The sequence below is a fragment of the Nanorana parkeri genome, unplaced genomic scaffold (genome assembly GCF_000935625.1).
Source record: "Nanorana parkeri isolate BGI_ZX_2015 unplaced genomic scaffold, ASM93562v1 scaffold744, whole genome shotgun sequence".
Classification (NCBI taxonomy): domain Eukaryota; kingdom Metazoa; phylum Chordata; class Amphibia; order Anura; family Dicroglossidae; genus Nanorana; species Nanorana parkeri.
This window is the reverse complement of record NW_017307012.1, coordinates 435,951-454,871: the sequence shown is the minus strand read 5'-3', so window position 1 is coordinate 454,871 and position 18,921 is coordinate 435,951. Positions and strand designations below refer to the sequence as shown.

Genomic DNA, 18,921 nt, shown 5'->3' with positions numbered 1-18,921 from the left:
CAATTTCATGCTCAGTGTGGCAAGCATGCAGTTGAACCCTATAGAAAGGGGATGGGGCAATAGGAAGGAGCCATAGAATGATAGCTTCAACTCTGGAGTATGTATTTATTTACTCTGTCTAATCATATTTCCCACAGTTTAGTTGGCCATGGATGTCTGAAAATGCCACAGATGTGAAAAGGTAAGAGATCGTTTTGTGTTTGGGGGTACCTTAAGGCTATTCTTTGCCACCTGCAGTGCCCAAACATGGGTCAATTAGCAACCTGTAAATGTTATTTATTATCTACTCTGCTGATAATTAGGCTATTTAAAAGCTACCCCTGAGAGAAGCCAGCTGAGATAATAATTGGTTGGAATGGGAGATATGGATGTTAAAGGGCTGTTTGATTTCACCACTTCTGTCATACTACACATAATATGGAAGCTTGGGATATGTTAGATAGCCAACATGTGCCACCCAACAACAAAGACTAAGACTGGATGGCTTGGTCCACCTCTGGATGGCCTAGTCCACCTCTACACATCATTATCCTAACTGAATCCAGTATCAAGCTGATACTACTAATGGATTTCAAGAAGATGTGAGACTTTAGATATGAAAAGAAGAACCTAAAAGTAACTATGCAGTTTGTTGCTGTCAAAAACCTTTATAAAGAATACATTTATTAAGGTGATTTGGTGGTTTGCTTTTCATGAACAATATAAACAGACAAAGGCTCTGGAAGAGTTCTTTTGTTGAAGAGATTTCACTTGTTCACTTATTTATAATTATAATACTTGAATTGTTATCATACTGGCCAAAAAACCGATCCATCTATGACCAGCATAGTTCTGAATGGACTGCTTCCTACATGATAAAAGCTAGCGTGAAATGATCAATGTGTGGTTTCCGAATGATCATGAACTGTACTCCCTCCATTCAGCTGGGAGACATTATCAAGACCTCAACTACATCTAATCTGACATAAGCAATTAAACTCAGCTCAGCTTAATCTTTAGTGTCAATTACTGATGTCCAGTTATTGATGATGTTTATGGTTATGTTAATAAAATGTGCCGGTCTGTTATTGCGGGAATTTTTGTCTCCCACAATGTGGTAAATACGTTTTGTATGTAACCATTTTAAACTATAGACATTCTCAACAACCTTAATGATTTTAAATATAATAAATTCAGACACCTCGCACTAAAAATGCAAAAGAAGAGTATTATGTTATGTATATAAGGTGACAATTCACATGTATTTAGTGTCTGAAAAAAGTACCTAATTTCAGTCAAAGATTTCAATTGCAAAACCTCATCCTCCTTAAAAGATAATTACACTAAGCATAAAAAATGTAGTGGTGGTCATAACACTAAACTAAGTGTTGAAAGACACAATCAGGTCTAAACCTGCTGCAGGATTTCTGTGTTGAGATCTGTCAGGTGAAAGGCTAAAGGTGCCCACACACATTGCGATAATCGTACGATAATCGCGGGAAATCCCGCGATCGTACGATTATCGTAAGGTGTGTGGAAGCCGTGCGACCTCTATTACTGTAAGGTCGCATGACTTTTATCTTAGGAACATGTTCGAAAACCCGCCGAGAATCGTACGATTTTTGGCGGGTGTGTAGCATGTTCGTAAGATAAAAGCTGGATGGGCCGGTGTGCGCAAGCGCACACTGCCCGTTCAGCATTGTGGTCATCGGAAGCCCGCCCCTCAGCGGGGCGTGCTTGCGATCATCGCAAGTACGATCTGCCTGTCCAAGATAGGCAGATCGTACGTTTTTTTAATTACCTTACAACCATTGCAAGACAGAAGTCTTGCGATGGTTGTAAGGTGTGTGCCCAGCCTAACACATGTCGTGCTAACTGCTGCTGAGTTGAAGATGGCAGTGGATCTCCACTGTATGTATTTTACATTTAGTTAAAGGAAAACTCATAAGGTTGGTTTGACTTCTGGGTTTTGTGTGAATTAGAAAACAGAAAAAATGGAAATGGTTAAAAAGATTTCATAGGACCTAATTATGGTAGATCTCACCACTGTAAAACTGTAGTTTTTAATAAATCAACATATTCTACCCAACAAAATTTAACATTAAACAGAATTATCTTTTTAAGAGTGTATTTGTATGTGATACAGAGATCACCCACACCTTGTATCAGCACTGGAATGTACCTTTCCTCCACTGAAGCTTCTTTTATCTGATGGTGGGGCTTTGTTCCTTCCATTTCTCGTATACTAACAGCATAAATCTTAGTGGTATAATCAATAGCTTTCTCTCTTGCCACATCACTGTCATAACCTAGGTAGAAAAGTGAGAAAAAAGCTATCAATATAAACCCAATATACAAATATCTTATCGAGTAAGGCATAAAAGAAAAAAAAAAGAATACTCATCTTTAAAGACATATGTGTAATAATATGTTAAATGATAATACATTTACCATGAGTATGCAATAAAAGTAAATTACACAGGTTACAAATGTAATTCATGGCCTCATTCTGTATCTGAAACTCTTTAACTCTTACTCACCTAAATTGCAAGCAAACATACACAGCCTTTAACTAGAGGAGCCAGCACACCTGGTCAGATAACTTTTAGAATTCAGCGGGATCCCTAAAGACCAAGCAGCTCTAGAATTTATAAATTCTTAGCCCTGCCCCATCTTAAGCCTTATTTGCTGTTTGCATAAAAGAGCTCCCTGGACTTTTGGACTCCCAAGAAGCTCTTCAAATTATCTGGCCATGTCTGTAAAATGGCAGGCAAGGGGCACTGTATAGTTATCAAGTGTCAGATTTGAGGTGATACAGTGTAGTCCTCTCAGATTACACTGTATCAGCTCTTATGTGTGTTTCACTTTTGAATTTGCCGCCCAGTTCCGCTCCCATGCGCCGCTGCTGCTCGCAGGGAACGGAACCAGGAAGTCAGATGCCGGCTGGCGATCATGGCGGAGGACATAGATCATTCTCGCCGGCGATCATAGCGGATGACATCGCTGGATCGCCAGGAGAAGGAAAACTCCGCTGACAGCTCTGCAATGTTACCCCGAGCGTGACTCGGGGTTACCGCTCCTGGCAGAGAAAATTAACCCCGAGTCACGCTCGGGATTACCGCCAGGGAGGTTAAGGTAGGTCATAGATTCCAAAAGGCATGTACTGGTACATCATAGCAGCAACTTATGTGAAGTTTTTCAATGTACTCTGTGTACTCTGTAAAGCACAACATCTGTATCTTGGTACAAATAAGTATAATATACAGCCTGGTATATCTCCTGGGAGGTGTAACAAACTCTGCAAGAACAGGAAATGTGTTGGTTTGCTTATCAGCATTGCTTGTTCCTACCTCCATCCTCTTCAGCATCGGTGTCTGACTCTTCACTGTCCACAGATTTGCTCTCTAGATTGCCAAATGCCTCTCGTGTCCAGATCATCAGTGCAGTATCTGCTCCCCCTACAGTCAGCAGGGTGGAATCATCATACAACCATCTGACATTGGTCACATGTGCGCTGTGGCCAACATACTTTTTGAACCTTGCATCAAGACCCTGAAAGATCAGAAATGCAAACTGAATAATAAAAGCAGATGGTTTCTTTTGTGACTTGTGCTGCTCAGGCATTTATTGACTACTCGCATCCTGCTTTTGACTTGCTATATAGTAGGGCAATAATAAATGTACCAAGATGTACAATACCACAGACATACTGCTGCTTAAAATGAAAAGAAAAGATGCTTTACATTTATAAAGCACAGCAAAGTGCTTTAGAATGTGCTTGGCACTCCACTGACTTTGGGACTTCAAACTAATCTGAATGGGGGAAAGGAAAGTCAAAATCACATGATGGGCTCTCCTCCGGTAATGGAGCTCTCTCTTCTGTGTTAAGCAGAGAGAACTCCATGTACCAAAGGCTCCACACCACAGCTCCATTTTACAAAAGGGCGATGTAACCTAGTGCAATATAATGGAGAGCAGGTAGCTAAATCTTTTCCATTATAATTTCAGCCCCATAGTGACCTATCAGATATTGTATTTCACTGATCTGACAGTTCTAAATTGCTGAAAGCTGATAAGGGATATTGATTTACACATCATCGCTGTTCTCTGTATTGTTTTATTGAAAAAGTCTGCTGATTTATAGAGAAGCCAAGAGAATAATGAAAGGCATATCTACCTTCACTGGGTAGGAAAACAATTTGACAAATCCAAAATCATCCCCAGTAGCTAAAGATTTTCTGTCTTTGGTAAGAGAAGCTGCGTTCACATCTGTCACATCACTATGAGCCGGCCAGATCCCTTCACACGTTGGACCGAGGACACAAGTCCATGTGTGCCACTCTATTCGTTCAATCTGCACAGGGTAGTATATGGTTAGATAGAGGACATGAAAACAGCATACAAATCACAGAACCAGGGAAAATAGAATAACAGTTACACAGTTTGTTCACTTAGTATTTTTTTTTGAGACAAGAAATGTTTACACTTAGAGTTTTGTACTTTACTTAGCTTAAACAGACTATAATGTTGGGCACAGATTGCAGAATCTAATACCGTTGCCTGATAACTGAGTGTTGGAATGATCCCAAAAAATGATTCACACACAGCATAAAGCTATGATTGACTTGATTGGAATTTTTGGATTACTTTATGATCTTTTCAGAGTGGGACTAATTTATCAACGTGTTTGAAATTAGGGCCATCAGCCTTCACAGTTCATCCACAGTATAAGGCATGTTTTAATATACCATTCATTGATGTGTTTTAGACACATTGCACTGCATTGTGTCTAAAATAAAATTTACCTGTGCTGAAAAACATAGCAAATTGCAAGACGACACATAATCATTTTTAAACATGCATTCTCTCACTCTCATTTTTTAGGGTTAAACCTGAACAGCTTCCATTTCAAACACTTTGTTGAAGATGTCCTAGTAAACATTACTATGTAACAGCCTACCTAAAAGGACAGAGCAAAACAACTTATGTGTATGTCAGTACTCAATACATTTTGTGAAGGACAGACTGCAGTTAATGATTCTTAATTACTGCCTATGTATGACCAGAGCTGAAGAGATCTACTTGTTACTTTAGGGGGAGAGAGGTAAAAGCTGGCACTGCATGTGCAGACCAGGTTTACCAACACTTCTGCCACTAGGCTAAGGGCAGCCCCAAGACGCTGCTCTAGGCATCGCCCAAAAAGCCTGTGTATCAAAAAAGAGACTTCTCAGATATTTTCCATGAATTGCCTACCAGTCTGTCTGAGTATGACCAGCTTAGCAACCCTTCTTATGAGACAGTAAAGCAGAATAAATACCTCCGCAGATTTAATGGTGTATCGTTTTCCTCTTGGAGCTTCAAAAAATAACTGTTCTTTGGCACCAGTATTAACTTGCAGCAATTTACCTTTTTTTGGAAAAAAATATATATTAGCTGTTGGAGCATAAACATGCAAAAGGTTTTAGTGGGATTTTGATAATAACCCATATATTTTACTATTATTAATATTATTATACTCAAGTTACTGAAAGTTTTAGCCTTGCAAGAGCATTTCACATATAAGAGATATAATTAAGATGAATTCTCTAATTTCATATTAGAAATGTATTGTAGAGAATAATGAGTAAGTCCTGCATTTATATATTGCACAATTAATAGTGCCCTGACTTATAGTGGAAACTTCATATATACATATTATACATACTGTATATAATAATTTGTATTAATAAGTAACATGTGGAACATTTAGTTTTGTAGGTTGAGATAACCAGAGTTCATGTAGGACATTTAGCTTTGTAGATGGAGGTAACTAGAGTTCATTTAGAACATTTAGGCCTTATAGGTCAAGGTAACAAGGGTTCAAAGACAGAAAGTAATTAAGAATTTTTCTGATCATGGCTTAAGGAACAATAGGTTCAATGCCAAGACAGCTGTCCTCTAACCTTGATGTGAGAGAGTCTAGAAGACCCATCTAATGTTCTTGGCACAATCAAATACGAGTACAGGGTGGCATTATTATCAGATTTCTGGAGATAATTGAAGGTAACACATTTGGTTCCATTGCTCAAAGCACTATATAAAAGGGCCTGCAAGCCCATATTCGTTGGATGTGCCTGACCTGCTGCTTGTTCCTGGCCACCTGAATAAACTTACTTCTTAAAGAGCTGCCTGGTGTTGATCCTCTGGTTATTGTACTTCAGGTTTCTCAAGAGTAATTTCATATATTAAAAGCAACTGCAATAACATTTTTTTTTTGGGGGGGGGTGTAATTTTGCATGTGTAGCCCTGGAGGAAATAATTTGCTGTCTCTCAGCACCTAAGAACATCACTGTAAGTGAATAAAAGCTGTTCTACAACCAATTTTCCTCACAGTATATAGAAAATGAGCAAAGTTTAATTTTGGGTTGAATTAGTATGGTGGTGGGGCCTTATTTGTGCAGGGCAAATTCTTGATGTCACACATTTATTATGCCCTAAATTGATAGTATAAATGAAAAAAGGCCCCTATCTGGATGGGCAAAGTGACCAATTCACTTTAAAAGTGACCTAATTTGAACAGCAGTAATCTACAAATGGGACACCTGCAAACAATACCTCTAAATTAATTCAAATTTTACCTCTGGAGTCCCAGTCTATGTGCGTGATATAGCTAGAGGCACCTTTGCAGATTCCAACTCTTTTGCTTGTAAGTACATTATAGATATCCACAAAATTATCATGTGATGCCACAGCCAGATACTTTCCAGCATCTACAAAAATAATAAAAAAAAGTAAAAATAAAAAGAAAGGGACCAGTGCGATATGGTATTTATTCAATCAAGGCACAAATTAGTCTGTACATAGTTTGTAAAACAGCAACATACACGTTTGCCTGCTTTGTGAGTTCTGCTTTTAAAAATAGGCTTAGTATCATAATTTTTTCATAATTAGAGGGGTGCGTTTAAAAAAATGTTTTGGGTGTTACGGGCAGAACGAGCTTAAAAATACAGATTGATCCAAATCTATGTAGGGTTTCCAAAAATGAATAATACCTGGTGAAAACCTAATATCAGCTATCATTTCCTTCCGGTGATGAAAAGACACCATGTCTTCAAGAGTGTCAGCATTGACCACCATAAAGCTGCCATCATTCAGGCCTACAGCTAAGGCTTTCCCATCTGGAGAAAAGGCACAGCATCGTCCACCTGTGATAAAACATGTGTAAGCAACTGAAACAGTAACTAAATCACAAAGCTAAAGAATCTATTGGAATTGTCATATCTCCACTAAACCAAAGCCAGCTAGCTAATATGTAAACATTTTTCTTGGAGTACTGCATGACACCAATGCTAAAAACCGACATTGGATGTAGTTTTCTTTTAACGTACACCTGTATCCAGACCAAGGACACTAGCAGAGTTATTCACAAAAGGGTGAAGAGTTTGGAGAAGACCGGAGAAGTGAACAATCTAGGACAAGATAGCTGATTTGGAAAAATGCTTCAATTCAGCTCACTTTCCAGTTAGACTATGTTGTCCTAGATTGTTCACTTCTCCTGCCTTCTCCAAACTCTTCACCTTTGTGTGAATAGTCCCCTCTGCTGTCAATCAGCAGAGGGGACCTGCAGTTCTCCATCAGGTCCCCCCTAGTGATTGACAGCAGCAGAGGGCGGGTGCAATAGCTAGTTTGCTATTGGCTATCGCAAATTGAAATAGCCAATAGGAATCTAGCAATGCATTCCTATGGCGAAACATTTATTTATTTTTTGACGGCAGCATAACTGCCGGCCAATAGAAAACAGTTGGGCGGAGCTAGCTGTCACTGCTAGCTCCGCCCAATCGTTTTCTATTGTTTTTTTTCTACTTTTTTAACTAGTTTTCTATTCTGCTCGGTCCGACAGAGGGACCAAGCAGAACAGCCGAGCCGAATGCCGCTCAGTGGCATTCGGCTATTTACTCGCTGCTCTTCGGTATCTATGAGAATAGACCGAACAGCAGTTAGTAGCCTGCCGGAGGTTCAGCTTAGCCGATCCAGATGTTGGATTGGCTGAGTCGAACTCCTTCTGTACTTCGGGTCGCCCGAACATGCTGAGCATGTTTGGGCGACCCGAAGCCACGCGATGTACGGCTGATTTCAGCCGATATACGGCTGGAATCAGCCCTACCAGCCTGCAGTGAATAGCCGAACAGCGTTCGGCTCACTTCGCTTCAGGTCGGTCGTTCACTCGTCTGCCTACGGCAGCTTAGTGAATGGACCCCTTAGGGAGTTATTCACAAAGCTGCCGAACGCAGCCATGTGAATAACCGGCTTAAAATGAAGGGAGCCAAACCCCGTTCGGCTATTAACTTCAGCCCTGTACGGCTGAAGTTGTACATCGGCTCCCTTCACTTTACTTTGGTTCAGCCGAACAGGCTGAAGTAAACAAAAGAAGAAAAAATAACAAGACAGCGTTGGGGTTCCCCCAAAAGCCGGCCGACCCGAACTCCCGCACCTGTCAAAATTAACAATTTGACAGGTGCCGGCCAAATATCAACAGATAGGCTGAGCTAGTGGTGATGTCACCGCTGGCTCTGTCTATCTTTTGTCGTTTGGCTGGGACCTGCCAAAATGCTATTGAGTCTCACCCTTTTTCAGCTTCCGCACAGCCAGCATGCGGTGTTGGGAGGAGAGTTCCCAGATCCGGAGAGTTTTGTCATCACTCACTGTGGCACTTATAGGCAGCTGTGGGTGGGTTGCCAGACCCCAGACTTCTCCTTCCATATGTCCCTGTCAAAAAAAAACAAATTATTACATTTTCACAACAGTTTCTGTATCACTAAGAATAGCCAATTTGATTGCATAAGCCTGTGCACTATGAACTAGTGAACTAGCCACAAAGAGAATCTACATTTATTGCTCATCATGATGGACATACAGTATATAACAATCTAGGGAGGCTGTGCTTACTGTTCACAAGACTGTTACTGTCTGGTCTTTACAATAAGCTCTTTTAGTTTATTAAAGCTGAACTCTGGGCACAAATATGTTTATTTAAATATACTCCTCGATAGCCATAAAGGATATAAATCCACTTTTTGTGCACCAAATGTCCTTGCACCCTAAATATTATCATATATTTATGCACTGACATCATCACTGCGCTGCACATAGCCTGTGCAGAGAGCAGAGCTGTGGGAGGGACCCAGCAGACCACCAGGCCCGGATTTCCCACAAGGCCACCGAGTCCCACTACAGGATGCCTGCAGAAAACTACAGGAGGGGTGGATACAAGACCAGTCACCCTGTACAAGGAGGAGAAGTATTAGAGACTGGTCTTTATTAAAGGAAGCTCCTTCACAGAGGCAAAGTTTCACGCTGGATTACAGCACAGATCTGGAAGAAATACACAAAGAACACCAAAATCCAACAAAAAATACACATGACTCTTGTATTTAGACCATATTTGCTTCTCCCAGAGTTCAGCTTTAAAAGATCTCAGAATAAAGAGTCATTAGATCTTGCCACAGTAACCACAAAAATCTCTTACTTACTCTTACTTATAGATTAGGTTACTTTGTGCATTACCGTCAGTTCAGCAAAACAAATGGCAAACGCACTCATCAATTCAATTTTATCTTTTGCTACATGTGCTCCAAGATGGAGACTCTCATAGTTTAGAGTTAGGACCACACTATATAGAGGCGCCTTGGCGCGGCTTTCACATTTTCTGCAGAAGACGTGTATCTAAACCTGTTTTTAACCTTAGCGGTGAGACAAGTTTTTTTGCATGCTGAGTGGTGAGTGTGCTGGGAAACGTTTTGCTGTTACCTTCAGTTCATTCTCCTGACACTTTGTGGCTAAATATGTTCAAAAAGCTGATATGTGCCCATAAATTGTACTACAGCCAAAATGTAAACATCACCCTGTAAAAACTGTATTACTAATAAACACACTGCATTTCCACTTGTGCATTCCTAATAGATTCCTAACTTTGCAGCCAAATAGAGATAATGCCTACTTTATATTTGTTACATATTCCCATTCACACAAAATACATTTAAAAAATATTATAAAACCGCTACTTACCTTTTTCATTGTTTGTAATGTTAAGGAGGGGGCTATAGAGTTATTTTTACCATAATTAACCCTGCCAGTACTGTGTTGGCAGTTGTAAAATAGATGTGCACACTGTCTAAGATCTGTTAAACATCTCAGGGTCCCTACCTGCTCCTTATCTGCACATTGCCATCTTTTCAAGACAGTAGAAGCTTGCCTGCAATGTCCAATGTATAAAGCTGAGAAACAGCTAAAATGTTAAGAAAATATTTAGAAATATATATGTATAGGTATGCTGCGTGCATAGGAGCACATAATCATATAGCCCTTGTTCTCAAATTTGATTGCAAAGGAGGAAATATACTGTAAGGACTCATTTTATTCAACAGATGTCATTTGAGTTTAACACTGCTCGCATCAATCGTGTCCTTTAGGATCTCCAGAGAGGGCAATTAAAAATGCATCCAGACACTGGTTGTAGTCTTTATCATACATGGAGATTTTCTAGCTAGCTGGCACAGAGCCTTTCCTCTTCAGTGTTGCTGTCCCCTGGCATGTAATTTTTGGAATAACAACTAACCAAGGATGTCCCACCTAGAATAACAAAGGGGTGAGAAATCTGCCCATCCTTAGAAGCATCATTCCGCTGTCTTAACCCACTGCACTCTTCTCTCTATGTGGTAGAGGTGTATAAGCAGTTACATTTCACTTTATTTCACAAGAAAGCTTATAATTGTTGATTGTATTCTTGTTTCCATAATGGCCAGAGTCTGCAAAAATGTAGATCAAGTCTTTTCTGGTTCCAAGTACCATGGATTTCAGAAAAAGATTTTATAAGCATAGAATTATGTGACAAGAGGCAGTCAGAAGCAACAAGGAAAGCCTGTGAAATCTGGCAGCAATTCCTTATATAAAAAATGAGGCTAAGGGCCCATTCACACCATGTCAAGACAAGATCCAGCCCAGACTTTTTTTTGTCTGGTCCAAAAACGCATTCCATTCATTCCTATGGTAAAAAGAGGGGCAAGTTCACACCACTGCGTTCTATTCCAGAATGTTTAAAAAAAATATTTAATTCACTAGTTTCTCTGGTCTGGAACATAGCAAAACACATGCAAACACACCAGAACACACTGGAATGCACTAAAAAAAGTTATTTGAGACAAAGAAATGCACTAAAACGCATTAAAAATGTGCCAAAAACGCATCAGAAACACATCCAGATCTGGTGTGAATAGGCCCTTAAATAGAGGAGACTGGATTGAATACCATTATAATGTTTCCTGGATAAAATCAACAATTATGCAGTTGATTTTACCTAGTTTTATAGTGGCTTCTAAACAACTTCTTTTTTCTAAGTAAACAACACTGTCCCGCACTGTCAGGGCCACACTGCATCCACACATATGTTTCAGAAAAATGCACACCACAGCGCCCAGCATACTCCCATTGATACGGTATTCTCCACCAACAATCGTTTGCAGGCTGCCGTCATCAAAAGGCCACTTGGAAGTATTTCTCACAAAACATACAATCATTGTGTTATCCACACATACCCACTAACAGGGTTATTCACAAAAGGGTGAAGAGTTTGGAGGAGGCAGGAGAAGTGAACAATCTAGGACAACATAGCTGAGCTGGAAAGTGAGCTGAATTGGAGAATTTTTCCAAATCAGTTATGTTGGCCTAGATTGTTCACTTCACCTGCCTTCTCCAAGCTCTTCACCCTTATGTGAATAACCCTGTAAGTATTTTCTATGGTACACAATGTTATAGTGAAATCATGAATTCATTGTTTACAAAGCTGCTATTGGGGTTTTGATTTTGGTTTTGTCTGGCAGAAAGAGGTTAAATCTGTAGCCACACTGTGGATTCTATTCAGCAATAATAAACCTTTACCAGGCTTTCCAGACCACCATAATTACCTCTCAGAGCTTCTGCTTTTCATGTATTAGCTTACAATGATCTAATCAATGTAGAAAATTATGCTATTTTCTTCCACATAATTGTGTCATCCTGGCTACCCATCCCCCCTAACCCCCCTTGGCTTTTGCTCTAGAAAGATCCAGCTTTGCAAATACATTTGGGGTTTTTAGAATACCACTTAGAGTTGTATATGGTGTGGAAGACATACCCAGAGTTATAAAACAGGACAAATAATGGATTTAGAAAACGCTTAGAATGTATTTTTATACTTACACAGACAATGGAGCAGTCAAACAAAATAGATCAATAGACAAACTATTCTAACTATTCCAACTACACTAGAGCTCATCATAGTAATGTAGTTCAGGGGTCAAAATTTCAAGTCCTGACCTACTAGCCAGGCCTTAGGAGTTACTCGCCACCAGTTGCCCACCTTACCCTACCCTGGCCTTAAACTCCGCCCCTAAAATCGCGTCGCCGTCAGCCCGGTCTCCACGGTTCTTCATAGTGTCTCCTACACTCCACCCGTCCACGAACACCGCTCGTTCCTGGACACCAGGCTCCAACGTCCGGAACTTCTACCTATGACCCGCTCTTCACGGCTCACGCCGCAACATCCGCACTACAGGCTTCTCCAGCAAACGCCTGCAGGTCACAGCTCCGTCGGGCTGCCCGAAAGCCCTAGCGTGAATCCTTATCCACTGCGGCTGAACAGTCCGGCACCTCCAACCGCTCTCCAGCTCCCCTATCCAGGACAACACGTCGCTCTACCGGTCCACATCAACTACCACTAGAGGACACCTGTGCCAGCACTCCTGAGGACCACCCCAGGGCCCACCGCCGCTGCACTACACGGGCCGCACCGTCATCGCTGAGAGCCGCCCTCCACTATCCCCACGGTGAGTCACAGAAGCCCACCCCTTCTTCACCCACCATTGCATACCTCACCCCCTCGCGTTTGTATCCCCATCTGCCTACTGGGTTGAAACGCCACGCCACCCTGAAAAAGAGGGACCGCTACCACCACCACTCCACCCCATCCGCTTCACTGCAACCCGACGATTACAAGCGAATACTCACCCAGACTCAGGTGAGTACAACATTTACGCTTACACCCCACTCTACCACATTTATTGCGCTAGGTAGTGGTGCTTCCGTCTCCAATTTTTGTTTCCCTGCTTTACAATATAAGGAAGACATTACAGTTACAATACAATTCACTCCGTTTTCGAACCGGAGCTCAGTGAAGAGCTGCGGCTGAAAGATCGGAGAGCCCAGCAGGAGCAGCTGCTCCCACTAGTCAGGTACTGACTCAAGCCTGGCTGAATTTCCACTCGCCTGCACTGCATTTCAACTCGCCAAATGCGAGCAGGCGAGTGGATAATTTTGAGCTGATGTAGTTGGTGGTGGTCATTTTTTATTATCAACTTCAGCGATCTCCAAGAATCATTTTCTAGTTCTACTGCTACTTTTCTACTACTCTGTGTGTTACACTCTTATAGATGGGGCATATACAGTATAAGTTGTCTCTACAGGTATGGCATTATTACCCTGCAGATATAAGCAACGAAACATCTACAAGATTTTTGTGAATTATCCCCTGTGCTTTAAAAGGATTACTGCACTAGGAAAAGGCTTACAGACAGTGGAATTCTGCGAGGCAATAACAGGGTTATGGAAAAATAAAAACAATAAAAAGTATAATTAGACATGTTTATATGGCTTCAAACTATTCTACAATTTTGAGATCTAATGGTCACTCTGTAGGAAGGAGCGACCATGAGTGGTTACATGATCGCTCAGCTCTCGGTATATATAGATCAGGCACATGACAGCTGCAGTGTCCCACGCCAGCTCTAAGAATTGGGAAGAGTATATTTTAAAGAGTATATTTTACTCACCCAATATTTCTCCTTACTACTTAGGAAGTTACTGAGCAAAACCAAGTAAACATTACTGTAATGGAGAAACAGAAGATTTGAAGCAGGTGATTGATGTAGATGATGATCAATGAAGTGATATGAAGGCTTACCTTGTGTATTTAGAATAAAAGAAGGTGATAAATTAGTGGTGTATTGCTCTAGAAAGATAGAAAGTGGGGAAACTATTAACCCCTTCATGACTGAGGCCTTTTTTTCATTTTTTGCACCCATGTTATATTCCACATTAAAACATTATATATTTTTGATGCTGGGGGTCCAAAAGACCCCCAGTGTCACCTTTACACTGGAAATAAGCTATTGAAGTGCAGATCGCACTTCAATAGCTTATAGCTGGGCTGCAGGAGCCCAGAACTGACAGCCCAGGGACCGGAAGTGATGCAATCTGCATCGCTCCCGGTCCCATAGAACGGGGAGGGGATCGATGAACGGAAGTTCGTCGACCTCCTCCCCAGCTCCCCACGGACACCAAGGGTTGCGGTGTTTTTTATGAGACGTGATGCAATAAAAGTGACAGAAAACTGGGGAAGAACGTGCACGCGGCGATGGTGGAGGAGCGACGCGTTTCGAGGTGATCCTCTTTATCAAGCTCAAAGGGAAAAGGTAAGTTACTTACCTTTTTCCTTTGAGCTTGATAGAATGGATCACCTCGAAACGTAACTTACCTTTTCCCTTTGAGCTTGATAAAGAGGATCACCTCGAAACGCGTCGCTCCTCCACCATCGCCCCGTGCACGTTCTTCCCCAGTTTTCTTCACTTTTATTGCATCACGTCTCATAAAATTTTTTAAAAAAAAAAAAAAAAAAAAAAAAAGTACATTCAAAGACAGCAAAGTAACAGATAAAAAAAACAATATAACAAAAAAAAATGACACAAGCACTATGAAGAAAATGTCTTTAGGTGATAGCTGAGATAAATGTCAAACAAAACCCTGCACATTTCTTTTCCTTTACAGCAATAGAATTACCTTTAGAATTGGAGGAAACAGCGGATCTTTTAATGGCATATGTCTTTAGGCACCTTTCAAACATGTCATCCCAAAGCTCCACTACTCCGTCCTTCCCACCGGTGACAAAGCCCTGTGACACACAGATGCGAAAAAATGAGTGCTAGTATATAAATATCTAGAACATTTTGTGTACCCTATAAATTGAATTCAAGTTTGCATCATGTAGTTTTCGTGCTGTAAAAAAGTGCCAAAACTAACACCATGACAGCAGAAGCCCTAAGGAAGTACTGCAATGTCAGATTTCACTAGCTGAGTCCATAGCTGCAGTTCCCTGTATCAGAGGAACGTGGGATCTCTGAGAAGAGGAATCGCCTGTGTTACTCCCTCCAGAAAACAGCAGATTACCAGTTTTTCTAAAACATTTTTCATATGTCATAAATGTATTTTACCTCTTCCTGAAACAGCACCAACTTAATTACAAAGGAGGTCTGATTAATTAAGTAATTATTTTGTATGCACTGTAATTGCTTATGTAATGAAATGGGCAAGCTGATCTGCAAGGTTTGAGCTCAAGCCCAGATTAGGCTGATTAGGCTGCAACCAGAGAATATTCAAATATCAGCTGATCTGCCACTCCAAGTCTAATCGGACTTTCTTTCTTTCACATATAAAAAAGGAAAGCCAGGCTTAAACGAAGGATAAGCCCTTAAACTAAACAGGGAATGCCATCACCCATCTGTTTTCTACTTTGTTATTAGCCAGAATAATATTCTGCCTTACTGAGCCCATACCAGGTCCATTAGGATCCATATCTAGCATATATATTTACCCAATTATCCAGAATACTTTCTTTGCAGAGAAACTGGTCCCTCCCGAAATTCCCATCTGATACTAAAAGTCCCCCTAGCTCTGGGGGTATTAACTTGCATGCTTAGTTTTCCAAGTAATACAATTTGAAAAAGTTGTTAAAACCTACGAAAAAATTGTAAAATAAAACAAGAATCTAAAAAATATTTGCAGCCCAGCAAACTTGTTCCATGAACCATCAGTGCAGAACATTTTTAATTATTCACCCATCTTTATTAAGAGACAGTTCTTACCTGTACGATGCAAGTGTGCAACACAGGGATCAAAACCCTACCAAAAGTGTCTAGATTGTGTCCTCGAAGGCATGCATGTTGCAACCAAAAAGCTAGTGGACGTGGGAAAACCATCATAGCCACCAAAAAAACAAATAAAAGCAATTTATTATAAAAGTGCTGGACTATTATAAGGTTTACTGCTAAACTGACCAATAAACGTATGCAGTTTCAGGTTATGAGCATTTAGAAAATCTTTTTGTTCGACTATGAGCTGCAGAATACAATGCAATATCTTGTCAGCTAATTCTTGTTCCTATTTACAGCGGTCTGTGAATGTATGGTATGTGGGTATGGGATTATGTCACACATCTAATGCGTGTTCCCCTTTAATGTTTTAAGTCTGGTGAGTTTTGCCTGTGAGAGCTCCTCTGTTATTCTGTAGTGACATTTGTCTCATTGTTCTGTTTTTGGGGGCTATTTAGGGGTTTCACCCTCACCAGCCAATGGTGATACATCTGTCTGAATTAGCCTGTATTGGCTCCTGCCTGTGTGAGCCTATGTCTGTTTCAGTGTTTGAACTGGGCACTTCTGTTATGACTTATCTAATCTGATTCTAGTATTTGTCATGCATTGATCTTGTCTATTTGAATGTGCATTCTGTTGTTCCTGGTTATTGAGTCTGTTGTTGCCTGTCCGCTGTGTACACCCACTCTGTCTGTTTTTGCTTGTGGTGACACACAAGTCCATCTCTACCTTTAAAATCTCTTGTGAAGACCGGGTGCCTTTGGTCCTTGCTTCCTAGTAAGAACCATTTACCATTAGCTTTCAATGTAGCATACTCCCATCTGTCCCATATGATCCTGTATGTGCTCTCCTGTGTGTCTGCCCTGTGCTCATGTTTCTGTTCCTGCTGTGCCCTGAACTTCTACTGTCTATCAACAAGTTCCTTTGCCTCAGGATTTCCCAATACCCATACCTAAAACCTGCAGTTCAGTTGCTATGTGACAGTTCATTAGGAGTTAAGCTGCTTTGTGCATCTTGGCCTGGTGTGGCCTTGACTACAGGTTTTCCTACTACTAAAGGCATTATGATTTTCTTCTAAATGTTGACCAAAAAAGCAGACACAAGCATGTAGCTTTTTGCTTTTCTTGAATATTTGAAATTCTTCTATTAATGGTCAGTTACTGCAAGGACAGCAGATGCTGCAGGCAATGGTTACATCTACTGGTCATCAGTAATGCGACAGAACATAAGGAATAAAAGTAGACCTGAGTGTGCAAGAAAACAAAAGGCCTAAAGGACTTTGTGACCAGTCCAAAAATCTGCTTCTAATAAAACATTTTTACTGTGCTAAATACAGAATCAAAATCTTGTCATATATTAATGTTTTGACTTATGACACATGCTATATGCATATCCATCTTTTTTAGTACAAAGTAACCTACATATGTGCATCCATTTGTTGCCAGTCTACTGTCTACATACAGACACAATAACAGGACAGCATACGTATAAAGATGTTATCACCTTATCCAATGCGTACATGGCAAAGACTGGTCCGTCGTGGGCTTTGATGGTTTTGAGCAGCATAATGTCTTTCCAGATGTAGATATCTCCAGTGGCTGCACCAGAAAACACCAGTTCTTCTGCCCGCCCATAAGAAACACACATCATTGTTTCTAGTTTAGCAACATTTCCAAACGTTCCTCGTTTTGCGGTAAAGCCACCCCCTGCCAAGAAGATGTTGTAGATGAATGTCACTTAACAAAAACCTAACACTTCTGCCAGTGCTGAGACTGGCCACAGTAATACAATACAGGCACCTTCCGTGTGGTGTCTGCATACACTTTCAGTTACCTTTTCCGGACCCCTGGGGACACAAAATTGTCCTTCATACAAATATTGTTACACCTGTGGAGTGTTGAAGGCTGTCCCTCCTCCTCCTGTACTTTGCTAAAGGTAAAAAAGCCATTCATAGTGGCAGGCCAATAGCAAGCTGGGGTTGACAGGAAGGGGCAGGCCAGCATTTTACAATGCAGAGAAGAGTATACATTTGCATACGAAAGAGCCCTATGGTTGCAGGCTACTTAGGGGCTGGAAGATATATCTGAAGGCATATTTTTATTGTTTTCTATTTTCCTATTGGGGAAATTTCCCGCCACATGCTGTTCTGTCTGATGCCCATCAAACAGAACAGAAAATTAGGGAAAGTCTTCAAGGTGGTAAGACAGACTCCAATAATAACCTGTTAGTGGTTCTACTTCTTCCTTTCACCTATACCAAAACACCTTCCTCCAACCACCTGTAACAAAATTGAGTTTACACGTACATATGGCAAATGTGGAAGCCTTCCATCAGCTTTTGAAAAAAAAAAAAAACTGTATTCAGTGGTCCACAGTGATTACTAAACTTGATTTCTTCTCATGGCTTCAAGAGACCAAAACAGCAAAACTGGGAAATCAGTCGTAAAAGCTTGCTGATTGGCTCTGCACAGGTTTGGACCATTTCCACTACAATTTCAATTGTAACCAAGAAGCAGTAGAAACCATAGGTGGCTGACTCCAGTGTCTGTTCAGTTTAAAGTAATCATATCTTCTCAATAAAACTGCCACAAAATGGTCATGTGTGCATGCAGTAAACAAGAGAGACCAGTATCTGTAGCACCAGTAATTCTAAGTAGAGAAAAACGTTACCTGTTTGTTGCCAAAACTTGATGTGCTTGATGCCAACGGTAACCAGCTTATCAGTGTGGTGTGGATTACATTTCACAACAAATATTTTATCCTTGTGCCCTCTGCAGAAAGAAATACACATTGTAATGGACATATAAAGGTTATACAATTTATAGAGAACGCCCACACGACCCTGCATTGTATCCTATTGTCTCAGATACAGGTGCACAGAAATAGAAATTTAAAAACCAAATTAAACCGAAATAGAAAAAATTGTCAGGCCGAAACCGAAAATGTTTTTATTTTATTTTGTTATATTTTATTTTTATTTATTTTTTATAAACTTTTACATTTTTAAT

General features: G+C 40.6%; 1 protein-coding gene across 1 annotated transcript in view; it reads right to left on the bottom strand.

Annotated features, from left to right (window-relative positions):
* The window catches only part of EML6 (echinoderm microtubule associated protein like 6), a 123,597-nt gene that overhangs the window by 36,938 nt on the left and 67,738 nt on the right, over positions 1–18,921 (bottom strand). Inside the window, exons 17-29 of the mRNA XM_018564317.1 lie at positions 18,584–18,684; positions 17,418–17,620; positions 14,827–14,938; positions 14,525–14,615; positions 13,821–13,875; positions 12,363–12,467; positions 8,583–8,724; positions 7,011–7,163; positions 6,597–6,728; positions 5,297–5,385; positions 4,157–4,333; positions 3,330–3,531; positions 2,162–2,288 (exon numbers count right to left, since the gene is read on the bottom strand). Coding sequence (XP_018419819.1) covers positions 2,162–2,288; positions 3,330–3,531; positions 4,157–4,333; positions 5,297–5,385; positions 6,597–6,728; positions 7,011–7,163; positions 8,583–8,724; positions 12,363–12,467; positions 13,821–13,875; positions 14,525–14,615; positions 14,827–14,938; positions 17,418–17,620; positions 18,584–18,684 — 1,689 coding nt within the window. The remainder of the gene's footprint in view (positions 1–2,161; positions 2,289–3,329; positions 3,532–4,156; positions 4,334–5,296; positions 5,386–6,596; positions 6,729–7,010; positions 7,164–8,582; positions 8,725–12,362; positions 12,468–13,820; positions 13,876–14,524; positions 14,616–14,826; positions 14,939–17,417; positions 17,621–18,583; positions 18,685–18,921) is intronic.